We start from the raw sequence: 12,545 nt of genomic DNA on the forward strand, positions 1-12,545 counted from the left end.
TAAAGGGAGTGAGCGAAGAGCTAACACAGCCAGCCACGTGGATGAACCCTGGAAACCCGTTGAGAGGAGGAGCTCGGACAGAAAAGGCAGGATTCCACTTATGTGAAACATCCATGAACACAGCTAAATCACGGCAGAAACTAGACTGTGGTTTTCATGGGCTAGAGAGGTTGGGAAAGTGAGGGATGATAGATGTGGCGTTTCTTCTCGAGGGTCATTACACATCACAATGGCTACATGACTCTGAACACGTGAAGACCCATCGAACCAGACATCTGAAAGGGAAACTCTATGATATATGAACTATATTAATAAAGTTGTTGCTAAACAGAACAGTATACAACATTATATCTTAGGAATTAGCCAGAGCGGAGGTGAACCCCGGAAAACATGTTCTACCTTTTCCAGCAGCTTGGTGTGGCTGGAGCTAGTGTAGAAAGGTGGTGAGACCTGGGTGTGGTGTGGTCAGTAAAACCCACTCATGCTCCACACAGACAGGAGGAGAGTGTGACCTGACCCACAGCGGAGGACCTAACCCTAACCCTAAACCCTAACCCTAACCCTAACCCTAACCCTAACCCTAACCCTAACCCTGTGGGCAATGAGCTGGGTCCCCAGATACTGTCCTGTTCCAACCTGGATGTCACCCTGAATGAAGGTGCCTTCTCCAACACCCAAGCCAAATCAGTGCCCTACTCACCTCCTGGGGCTTGATGACCTCCTTGTCCACAGGGCAGATGGGCACCGCGTTCAGCTCTCTGAGGGGGAAAGCGAAGATGAGGTGAAGGTGTTTAATCTTCACACGTTCTTCCAAGACCATCCAGGCACCGAGCCACCCATTAGCCCTGAGTGCCCCGTCTCTGTATTGGCACAAGCTGAGCACTCTTCCCGGGGGAGCCCTGCACCCTGCTTCAGCAACGTCACAGTCTTACAGCCTTCCTGAACAACGCCTACCTACTGGCAGCATGCCACCAAACACAAGCCCCCCCCAGACGGTATTGATGGCCCCATCACTGTCCAGCATGCTGTACTATAGCCTGCCTCCTTAGATGGGGACATACTAGACAGCAGACAGCAGACCCACACCGCCTGTGGTTCTGCACCTTCAGAACCCAGAGCAGCCCGGACACACAGGTGCGAAGAGTGCAGACATGTGGAGGGAGTGAGGACGTTCTCCATAGCCCTGGCGAAATACGGCAGGCACATCTACAGAGTCCCCAAAGCCTGCTTCCATGCCTCTCCTGGCTGCCAACAAGTGGCGTGACCTAGGTTGCTATGGTTTTGATGTTGAGGGTCTCCCCAGTCCCATGTATTAAATAATGGCGTGGTGCCAGGAGTGGTGTTGTTGGAATGCCTTAGCTCTAGAATCACCGAAGAAACCGGCATCTGGGTGGATTCTTTCCAGGAAAGATTCCCTGAGAGGGGAAGTCCTTCCTTTGGAGAGGGCAGCACCTTCCTGCCTAGGGTGGTGCTGTTGGAATGCCTTAGCTCTGGAATCACCAAAGAAACCAACATCTAGGGCAATTCTTTCTAGGAAGGATTCCCTCAGAGAGGAAGCCCTTCCCTTGGAGAGGGTAGGGCAACACTTTCCTGTCTAGGGTGGTGTTGCTGTAATGCCTTAGCTTTGGAATCACCAAAGAGACCCGCATCTGGGAAGATTCTTTCTAGGAAGAATTCCCTGAGAGAGGAAGCCCTTCCCTTGGAGAGGGCAGCACCTGCCCATGGTGGTGCTGTTGGAATGCCTTAGCTCTGGAATCACCAAAGAGACCCACATCTGGGTGGATTCTTTCCAGGAAAGATTCCCCGAGAGAGGAAGCCCTTCCCTTGGCGAGGGCAGTGCCTTCCCGCCCAGATGTGAAGCTTCCCAGGGAAAGCAGCAGCGAGCGCCTGCTGTCACTTCTTCCTGCTCTCTCCTGCAGCTCTCACTGCTGCCACTGTCCTTCAAAGGCTTCTGCTCCCAGATTCTTCAGCTCCCAAGGTGTACTGGAGACCAGAGGCTCTCCAGGAACCCTCCAGGCCTTCTGAGTCTGTCTAGGGGTGCTGTGGCATCCAGCCTGGTGGACTAAGCCCCTGCCAGGTTCTCAGCCCTTCCACATGCAAGCAGACACTGTGGGATGGCCCACACTGCAGCGTGAAAGCCCTTCCAATAACCCTCCATGGGTTCTGTTCCCCTGAGGAACCTAATACACGCTGGGGCCCTGGAGAGGTGAAGCCTAGTGGGGGCCCATAAGGGTGTGCCCATGAAGGGGATAGAGGGACCATGTGCCTTCCTCTCCCTCTCTTTTCCTTCCTGGGTGATGGAGGTCGCTGGTTTGGTTCCAGCATGTCCTCCCACTATGACGTGCCTGCTTCATTTCCAAAGCAATGTGCCTGCCAAACACGAACTGTCCCCCCAAAGCTGTGAGCCTAAACATACCCTTCCTGAGCTAATTACCTGAACATTTTGATGGAGTGATGTTACTGCGAGCTTTTCAGCTGCCCTGGTGGTGGGCAGCCCTATGGCAGTCTGGTCTCTTATAGACACGACAGTCTGCTAGTGCAAATACATAGTCATCAGAGCTCCATGAGCCCTGCCAAACAGACAGCTATGGTGACAGACTGTTCTGCAGGAGGTGCAAGGTGAGTGTCCATGGAGGCGTGGCAAGCAAAGAGGATTACACTTTGGTTCTCGGCCAGGAGCCTGGGAGAGCGTCTCTCAAGCCACAACAACTCCCCTAACCTCAATTACAGCTCTGCTGGCCACAGCAAGCTCAGACGCCAGAACACCTCCAGCTGTCTGGTCAGCTGCGGTTAGAGCTGCAGGCCCTGCCCACTCACCTCAGAGACAGGATACAGTGCTGGCAGAAGCGGTGCCCACAGCCTGTCTGGTGGGGGTTGTGAAGCACGGAGCGGCAGAAGGCACATTTGTAGCGTTCTTCCAGCTGCTCCACAAACTGGTAGTCTGTGTCAGGCTCAAAGTCCAAGGAAATGGAGTTGCCGGAATTCTGGCGGATGAAGGCACAGGGGACAGCTCCTTGTTCCTCAGATTGGGACATTCTGGGGAGTCAGAGAGGCGGAGCACTTCAGTGTGAAATAACAACCCAAACAATAGCAGCCACCCTGTGTGGGTCATAACTAGTAATCACTATATTCATTATGCAGGATTCTAACAACTTCCTGCCACAAGGGGCACTTGTGAGGGTGCAGAAGGCTGTTAGCTAGACTGTCTGATGGCGCCTCCTGAAGACCTTTGCAAGGGGATTAGCTGAGAGGGAAGGACATCCTGAATGTGGGTAGCACCATTATGTAGATTGTGGTCCTGGGCCAGATAAAAAGGAGAAAGCCAACTGAGCTTGGATTTCCCTTCTCTGCTTTCAAATCCATAGAGATGTGAGCAGTCAGGCTCCCACCACGGTAGCCATGCCTCCCGGCTGCTGGGCCTCGCCTGTCGTGATTTGCTGTATCCCTTGTCTTAGGCTTTTTTATTGCTGTGAAGAGACACCATGAGCATGGAAACTCTTATAAAGAAAACATTTAGCTGAGGTAGCTTGCTTACAGTTTCAGAGGTTCAGTCCATTATGATCACGAAGGGGAACATGGCGGCATGCAGACAGACGTGGTGCTGGAGCTGAGAGTGCTACATTTTCAGGCAGCAGGAAGTCAACTGACTCGCTGGACAGTATTCTGAGTATAGGAAACCTCAAAGCCCGCCCCCACAGTGACAACTCCCTCCAACAAGGCCATACCCATTCTGGCAAGGCCACACCTCCTAATAGTGCCATTCCCTATGAGTCTATGCGAGCCAAATACTTCAGACTAACTACCACCTCCTCAAACAACAGACCAAATAAAGTCTTTCTCTCTCTTTTTTTTTTTAAATTTATTTATTTATTATGTATACACTGTTCTGGCATGTATACCTGCAGGCCAGAAGAGGGCACCAGATCTCATTACAGATGGTTGTGAGCCACCATGTGGTTGCTGGGAATTGAACTCAGGACCTTTGGAAGAACAGCCAGTGCTCTTAACCTCTGAGCCATCTCTACAGCCCCAAGTCTTTCTCTCTTGAGTTGTTTCTTCGGGTATTTGGCCACAGCAACAAGCAATATCACAACTACACTTTACACAAATAGCTCTTCGTCCGTCAGCCTTTTACTGGACACCAAACAGTACGGTCAGTTGGGCCAGAAGCTGCACAGAACACACCCACCCAGGCGTTAAATGCATGATACGCAAGCGGTGAAACTGTGTTCCCAAGACTGAGAAAATCAGAAAGGAGCTAAGACCTCCCAGGAGAGTCTCACACTGCACACTTGCCGCCCATCTCAGCCTCTCACTTCTCTCCTCTCTCCATCCGCCATTGCAGTCAAGTAGATGCGTATGTCTCCACAGGAGTCCTTTGTGGAGAAACTCATCTCCAAGGTGATGGTATCTAGAGGTGCGGCATTTGAGAGGATGAAGTCCCTGTATGTGAGGTTAGCGCCCCCCTAGAGAGGGTGCAGAAAGCTCCCTCTCCTCCTTTCCTCCTGCAACAATTCAAGGGAAGCCTCACCAGATCTGAGGGTGTTGGACAGTGCTAGCACCCTGTCTAGACGCCCACCCCCAGACCACGGGAAACAGATGTGGCTGGAGTTGCCAGGGCTACTACACCTGTCACTCATAGCACCAGGACAGCACCAAGTCAAATCACGTTCCCTCCAAACTAAGATCCCGTTAACCGTTTTCTCCTCTACCCATTCTCTAAGCTGCACACCGGGATATTTCCAGGGCTACTATGGTTCAGTTCTGGCTTCTCCTAGCTCTGATAAAAATGTCTTCAATGAAAGTTGGGCAGTGGTGGTGCATGCCTTTAAACCCAGCACTCAGGAGGTAGAAGCAAGCAAATCTTTGTGAGTTTGAGGCCAGTTGGTATGGGAGGTCCTGTCTATGTGCTGCTTTTATTGGTTAATGAATAAAGAACTGGCTTGGTCTATAGCATTGGAGGAGGAAGGCTGAGTCAGAGAGAAGCTATGGAGTAGCCGGAGATAGATGCTGGGAACTTTAGCCAGTAAGCCACAGCCTTGTGGTGATACACAGATTAATAGAAATGGGGTAAATTAATATGTAAGAGTTAGCCATCAAGAAGCTAGAGATAATGGGCCAAACAGTGATTTAAATAATACAGCTTCTATGTAATTATTTTGGGGCTCAGCGGCTAGGACAAACAAGTGGCCCCCTCCCATTTAGTCTAGTCTACAAAGTGAGTTCCAGGACAGCCAGGACTGTTACACAGAAAAACCCTATCTACAGGACAACCTCCCTGCCAAGCCTTGGAAATACTCAGGTCCTCTTTTGTCTTTGTCTACACTCCAGCCACAGAGAATTCTAGCTCTTCAGATTCACAAGCTTGCCTCTACCACGGGGCCTGTGCACCACTGCTGTCTCTGCCTGGGGCGGGTCCCTACCTGTGCACAGCTGCTCCCTTTGCCTGGGGCGGGTCCCTACCTGTGCACAGTGCTCCCTTTGCCTGGGCGGGTCCCTACCTGTGCACTGCTGCTCCCTTTGCCTGGGGCGGGTCCCTACCTGTGCACCACTGCTGTCTCTGCCTGGGGCGGGTCCCTACCTGTGCACTGCTGCTCTCTCTGCCTGGGGCGGGTCCCTACCTGTGCACAGCTGCTCCCTTTGCCTGGGGCGGGTCCCTACCTGTGCACTGCTGCTCCTTTTGCCTGGGGCGGGTCCCTACCTGTGCACTGCTGCTCTCTCTGCCTGGGGCGGGTCCCTACCTGTGCACAGCTGCTCCCTTTGCCTGGGGCGGGTCCCTACCTGTGCACTGCTGCTCCCTTTGCCTGGGGCGGGTCCCTACCTGTGCACTGCTGCTCCCTTTGCCTGGGGCGGGTCCCTACCTGTGCACAGCTGCTCCCTTTGCCTGGGCCGGTCCCTACCTGTGCACTGCTGCTCCCTTTGCCTGGGGCGGGTCCCTACCTGTGCACAGCTGCTCCCTTTGCCTGGGGCTGGTCCCTAACGTGGAGTACTGCTGTCTCTGCCTGGGGCGGGTCCCTAACGTGGAGTACTGCTGTCTCTGCCTGGGGCGGGTCCCTAACGTGGAGTACTGCTGTCTCTGCCTGGGGCAGGTCCCTACCTGTGCACTGCTGCTCTCTCTGCCTGGGGCTGGTCCTTAACGTGGAGTACCGCTCTCCACGAGTCTCATGGCTATGGCTGTCTCCCATCAGAGCAACAGCCATTAGCTACAAGAGACCCTCACAAGACTGGGGCCACTGACATTCCCCCAACTACAGGAGGGCTCACCAGGTATAGGAGGCTGATCTGAAGGGCTCATTAGAGGTTCAGGGGGTGGTGGACAAGGCCCTGCCCTTTCCTGATGTAAGTGGTGAAGAATTGCTAGTGTGGAGGGGGAGACTCTGGCTATGTAGCGGCCCGTAGGGTGCCCATGCTCCTGTAGGCTACACTTTGCCCATATCCTTGTCAGTAACCCCAGGTAAACTCATTGGTTCACCAAGCTAGACTGGTCTGTCACTAGACCGGCCTGGGATCATCCAGTCCCTTCCAGGCTCCTCTCTTTCGGAAGCACACGCTTGGGCTTCACCTGGTCTCTCGATGCTCCCTTTAGGGGGCTTTCTAGATCCCTTCTAGTCTTACCGCTGAAGGCAGACGGAACCCTCCATCCGGCACACACGTGGCCTTGTGATGGTACTTGTGAAAGGTGGGTAAGAGGAAGTCTATCACTATATAATCCTTTCCAGTTTTTGAGTGGGTGCATTACCAAATCAAAAATAAACACCTAAAGCTAAACAGAACATGGACTAAGTTCAGTCACCAGGTTCCTTTCCATAGCAACCCCTAGCCTGAGAATAAATGCACTTCTGTATGATTACGTGACTGATCCTCAGGGATACAGACAACATCTGTTCTTGCTTGGCACCGCATCCCGCCCCTTGGACTGTAGCTGTGGGGACTAGGTCCATGTTGACACTGTGATTCTGAACGGATTTTTAGGAGGGAACCGTGTTGGTGCTGGCCTCAGTGCAGTGATTTTAAATGCGTGTGCATGTATGTGTGTGTGCGTGTGTGTGTGTGGGCGCGCGCGTGTGTACACGCAAGCCTTATTCCTACTTTTGAAAATGTAGTAAAACTGCCTACCCAATCTGTGAGTGCACACATTCGGGGCCTTCTGAGCATTCCTGGCCCTCAGGTAAGGATCAGCAGTGATTTAAGCCCTGCTGTGGCCATGGTTTTCAGAGTCCAGCAGACGGTTAAACACTGGACTTTCTATGTGGGCGGGTCAGGAAGGCTTGGCCTGCAGAATCACTCTGATGGGTCATCCAGGCCTAGCAGCAGCTGTGTGACCCTGCCAAGCAGGGCAAGAGGTAAGTGGTCTCTGCTGTCTGTCTCGTGTCTTCTTCCTACTGCAGCCTTGACTCAGTTTTCCTGTGACCCTAACGTACTCTAACATAAAATCTGTTTTCAGTAAGAGGGACTTCCACACGGGTCTCTCTCTTTTGACTTCTGCTATATTTGAGATTAAAATAGAGGAATTTAAAAACATTTCATTAATTAAAAAATTTTTAATGTTTTTTTTTTATGTGCACTGGTGTTTTGACTGCATGCATGTATGTGTGAAGGTGTAAAATCCTCTGGAACTGGAGTTACAGTCATGAGCTGCCAGGTGGGTGCTGGGAACTGAACCTGGGTCCCTTGGAAGAGCAACCAGTGCTCTTAATTGCTGAGCCATCTCTCCAGTCCTTCATTAATTCATTTTAACATAAGCCAATCATATGCCACCATAAGTAATTTTTAATGAAAAATCAACGAGTCACACTGTTTAACATTTGTTGTCCGTCTTCATATCATGCTCCACAGGACACAGCCAAACCCCCACCTGGGCACTACAGCATCCCGCCTCAGAGAAACTTCTGGAAAACACCCCTGTGTGTTTGTGAAGGGGGAACAGAAGTGGCCAATGGTACAGTTTATTTGCAGGTGCAGATCCTCTAAACAGGAATCAGACAGCCCAAGGCAGGGAGAAGACACACCAGGGTTCTCCCACTGCGGCCAAAGCCAGAAGCCACGGGCTCTCCTTACCTAATTCACCAGAAGCTGGCAAGTACCAGCAATGCGTTGCCAGTAGAAGCTGCTTGGGCACCACGGGTCCCTGGAACTCATTTTGGGAAACACATTTTGTTTGGCTGCATGGCCTGTGTCCTACAGGGCTAGCGGTTCTATCCGTCATGGACACTCTCTTGTTCCTGGTGAGCAGAGAGCCGGGCATCAGTATTGGACGTCTTTCTTTGCTCTTATGTGATTATGTATTTCCTAGACCTAATCCAAATGCCTTTGCCTGTGCCCGTGAGCCCTGAACGCTCCTGAGTCTACTGGGGTCCAGCCATGGCTTTTCTCTCACCTTTTTCCAAATTCAGCGTGTTTGTTCAGTCATCAGGCATTCTGAGAGTGCAGGATAGAGTTCCTACACAGGAAAGGGAGTGGGGTGTGTCCCGAGGTGGGGTACTGCTCCTTCCTCCCAAGCATGCTCAAGCCTCCACCCACTTGGCTCACCCACAGGAAAAGCCCAACTGGTATCTGCTGGCTCTAACGTGCTCTCTAGTTAACTAGGTACTTCCATGTGATAATGGGGGATACGTAAGCACCACCGTGTTCAAACCTTCCCCTCAGCGTTACAAGAGCCACGTAACAGGACTGGGAAAGGAGTCCAGTTCTGACCAGAAGGGAAGAAGCCATCAATCACCACAGAGTATGAGAGCCTTTGTGCTCCCAACAGCAGCTATTCTGCCAGAAACGGAGCACACAGATCGCTGGAGAGTTACAGTTCATGCCAAGAAAGGAAAGAAACTGCAGCCATCTGCTCTCTAAAGACTCATTTGTAAACAAATGGAATTCCTAAGGATAGCCATGAATATCACATTTTAAGTACTTAAAAAAAAAAGATTTTAGAGTGTGTGTGTGCATGCACGTCAGATTCCCTGGAGCTGGGGTCACAGGAGCTTGTGAGCTTCTAGATGTGCTAAATGGGACTGAACTCCAAACCAGGAGTAGCATTCTCTCTTTAGCCTCCAAACCATCTCTCTAGGTCCCAACAATTTAAGTTCTTGTTCACCTTGTTATTTTGTTCTAACTCATTTTTAGGAGACATAAATCCTCTCAGATGTGGAAGCTGTGAACATTTATCTTTCTGCAAATGTCACTTGTCTTAGTCTCAGATTTAACAAAGTAAGATGGTCCTTGCTAGTCTGTCCACACAGCCTCCCGAGTCCTAACGCCCGGTTTGGATTCAGAAGTGTTTGGAGAACTTGGGAATGTCTTCAGACATTGTCTTTCTAGGACAAGCCCAAGTGGGTTCCAAGCTCTGGTTCCTGGGGGAGATTCAGGACCTAGAACTAAAACGCAGAGAGAAACAAACACAGAACTAGTAACTGGGCACTGTCTGCCCCACTCCTTCCTAGCTATGAAGCCCTGAGAGAGACCCATCCATCTCCACCCTGGCGGACGGCTCATCCACTGATTCCTACATAGACACAGAGGGTACTGCCCCCGCGTCAGGTCCTGAGATAGCCAGTTGTCCTCGAGGTCCAACAAGGGCAGGATTCTGACAGAAAATGGCAAGTTACAATATCCAGTGACAAGTGCCACCAAAAGGGACTCTGATGAAGGATTAGTGGAGCCTGGATGAAGCCCAGGAAAGTCTACCAAAGTGCCTCTACTGAGCTCACAAAGAAAGCAGCTCAGCTGCACTGAAGGAGGCGTTTTATGGATGACAAACATAAAGGAATTTCTCAGAGGGCATCGTACAAGTTCTAGATTGGCTAATAATAAACTATATCCAGTGTGAAATGAAAGCAATAGGCCAGTCATTTGCTGCTTGCTGAAAGCCAGCCTCTATTCTTGCTAGGCTGAGGTCTGCACCAGGAGGTGGGGAGATTGTCTAGGCTGAGGTCTGCACCAGGAGGTGGGATGATCCGTCCTCTACTCTTGCTAGGCTGGGGTCTGCACCAGGAGGTGGGGTGATCGTCTAGGCTGGGGTCTGCACCAGGAGGTGGGGAGATCGTCTAGGCTGGGGTCTGTACCAGGAGGTGGGGAGATCGTCTAGGCTGGGGTCTGCACCAGGAGGTGGGGAGATCATCTAGGCTGGGGTCTGCACCAGGAGGTGGGGAGATCGTCTAGGCTGAGGTCTGCACCAGGAGGTGGGGAGATCGTCTAGGCTGGGGTCTGCACCAGGAGGTGGAGTGTCTAGGCTGGGGTCTGCACCAAGAGGTGGGGTGATCGTCTAGGCTGGGGTCTGCACCAGGAGGTGGGGTGATTGTCTAGGCTGGGGTCTGCACCAGGAGGTGGGGTGATCGTCTAGGCTGGGGGCTGCACCAGGAGGTGGAGTGTCTAGGCTGGGGTCTGCACCAGGAGGTGGGGAGATCGTCTAGGCTGAGGTCTGCACCAGGAGGTGGGGAGATCGTCTAGGCTGAGGTCTGCACCAGGAGGTGGGGTGATCCGTCCTCTACTCTTGCTAGTCTGGGGTCTGCACCAGGATGTGGGTGATCCACCCATAATCTTCTATGCTGGGGGTCTATATTGGGAGGTGGGGTGACAGCTGGCACCACAGATTTTTCTTGGAAGGAGAATGAGGTGAGATGATAGCGCAACACCTCGGTGTGACCTCATCTGCTGGTTTTCACCACTGCCAGACAGCCCTTCTCCACAGCGAGTTCTCGCCGGACTGGTTCAGCATGGTCCCAGAAGATAATCATGCCCCTGGTGCTTTCAGCCCTAGAGGGCGTGGCCTCCGCTGTGGACTGCCTCATCTCCCAGGAGCCTTTCTGTCACCTGTGTACTGATTACTACATAACCGAACTCGCTGTCAGAAAAGGCTCTGAAAGTCGCTGAGATACCAGTGTGGAGACAGAGGAGCCTGTGTGGATGCCACAAGGATGTTTGCACCTTGTCTCTGGTTTTCATCTTGTTAGGCTTGTTGTATGTGGAGGACGGCTGGCTGAGAACTGTGGGAAGAGACTACTTCAGGGGAGCGCAGAAGTGCAGGACGGCCCCTTTATTTGTTATGGCACAGACAAACATCACCACAGCTGCCCAGCCCTGCTGAGTCGAGGCAGAGCCCTCATCCGGGAAGCATTTCTGAGATTACATGCCTAGGTCAGAAGGAGATTTGAAAGAGAGGCTAGATGAGGACAAGGCCCCAGCTCCAGGAAAAAACAATAAATGGGGCAGAGGCACAGGAGGAGAAGGAAGCCAAGGGTGTGGGCAGGAGATCTTCCAGGGCCGGCTGCCTTCCAGACCATCTCGGCGGGATGTGTGAGCTGTGAGTCAAACCAGCAGACTTAGCACATTTCTCGTAGCAGAGCAAGCCAGATAATTTATCATCTGATGACAGTCATCAGGGCTGTGGAGATGGCACCACTGGTAAAGGGCTTGCTTTGCAAGCTTCAAGACCTGAGTTTGATCCCCTGCACCCACGTGTAAAAGTCAGGCAGGGCCAGGGAGATGGGACGGGAGGACCCTGGGGTTCACTGGCCAGCCAGCCTAGACTGGTTCCAGGTCAGTGAGAGTCAGGTGCTAATTCAGAAGACCTGAGACTGCTCTCCACATGCATGTGCGAACGTGTGCACACATACTCCTGCACACATGAACACGTGTGCGCACACAAAGTTATCAGAATAAATTGTGATTCCTCAGATTATACATTTCTATCTGCTTTCAGCTTCCAAGGTCAGGTGCCCTTTGTAATATAAAAACTGCCCAAGGATTGCTCAGCAAATCACTGAGAGGAGCATTTCATGGCATGTGAATTTCACTTCACAAAACAAAATAAGACGTGATGTTTATCTAAGAACACCAGGAAGATACAGAATTTACCAACTAAAGCAATAACAAAATTATGCTCAAGGAATTAAGATTTTTTTCCTTATAATTTTCTTGTTTGATGGTCACATTTAACGTAATAGATTTAGTTTCTGCTCTCCCAAGACAGCACGTGGCAAAATCCCCAAAGCAGATCCAACCTTCCAATTTGCACCCACGGGGGAACACAATTTCTGTCGCAGCCAAGTGAGACTTAACCCAGGAATCTCACCTACAGACCATTTTCTACCGTCCAGATTCCCATCAGTGATGATTGGGTTAAATAAAACCCCACCAGGACTGCGGGGAAGCCTGCGCCCTTCCCACCAGGTCCTCTTTACGGGAGGCGTTCTAGTCAGGGTTTCTAGTCAGGGTTTCGAAGCTGTTATAAACACCACGACCAAAAGCAACTTGGGGAGCAAAGGGTTTATTTCAGCTTACAGCGCCACATCCCAGTCCATCACTAAGGGAAGTCACTGAACCAGGCTGAGGTTCTTCCCAAGTTCCTGTCAGAGACGCAGAAGTTCCTGAGATGGAGGAGCAGTCCTTCCAGACAGGGCTCGGCGCTACCCCTGACCCACAGCTGGAACAACACAATTCTGTTCTGCACAGAGCTGAGTAGGGAGGCCCAGGGAGGCAGGGGAGGCAGGGGTAGCGCCAACAACCAGGTGAGATGAGAAGAGACAAGGCCGGTGTGGGAAGGAAGAACTAAG

At 51.7% G+C, this 12,545-nt stretch overlaps 1 protein-coding gene across 2 annotated transcripts in view; it reads right to left on the reverse strand.

Moving 5' to 3' along the window:
* The window catches only part of Traf5 (TNF receptor associated factor 5), a 44,039-nt gene that overhangs the window by 19,804 nt on the left and 11,690 nt on the right, over positions 1-12,545 (reverse strand). For both annotated transcript variants that reach the window (XM_041635399.1, XM_041635398.1), the window contains exons 2-3: positions 2,818-3,036; positions 701-758 (exon numbers count right to left, since the gene is read on the reverse strand). In XM_041635399.1, coding sequence (XP_041491333.1) covers positions 701-758; positions 2,818-3,036 — 277 coding nt within the window. The remainder of the gene's footprint in view (positions 1-700; positions 759-2,817; positions 3,037-12,545) is intronic.

This window comes from Microtus oregoni, unplaced genomic scaffold (assembly GCF_018167655.1).
Source record: "Microtus oregoni isolate MIOR12 unplaced genomic scaffold, Mior012 000047F_ref0000412, whole genome shotgun sequence".
NCBI lineage: Eukaryota > Metazoa > Chordata > Mammalia > Rodentia > Cricetidae > Microtus > Microtus oregoni.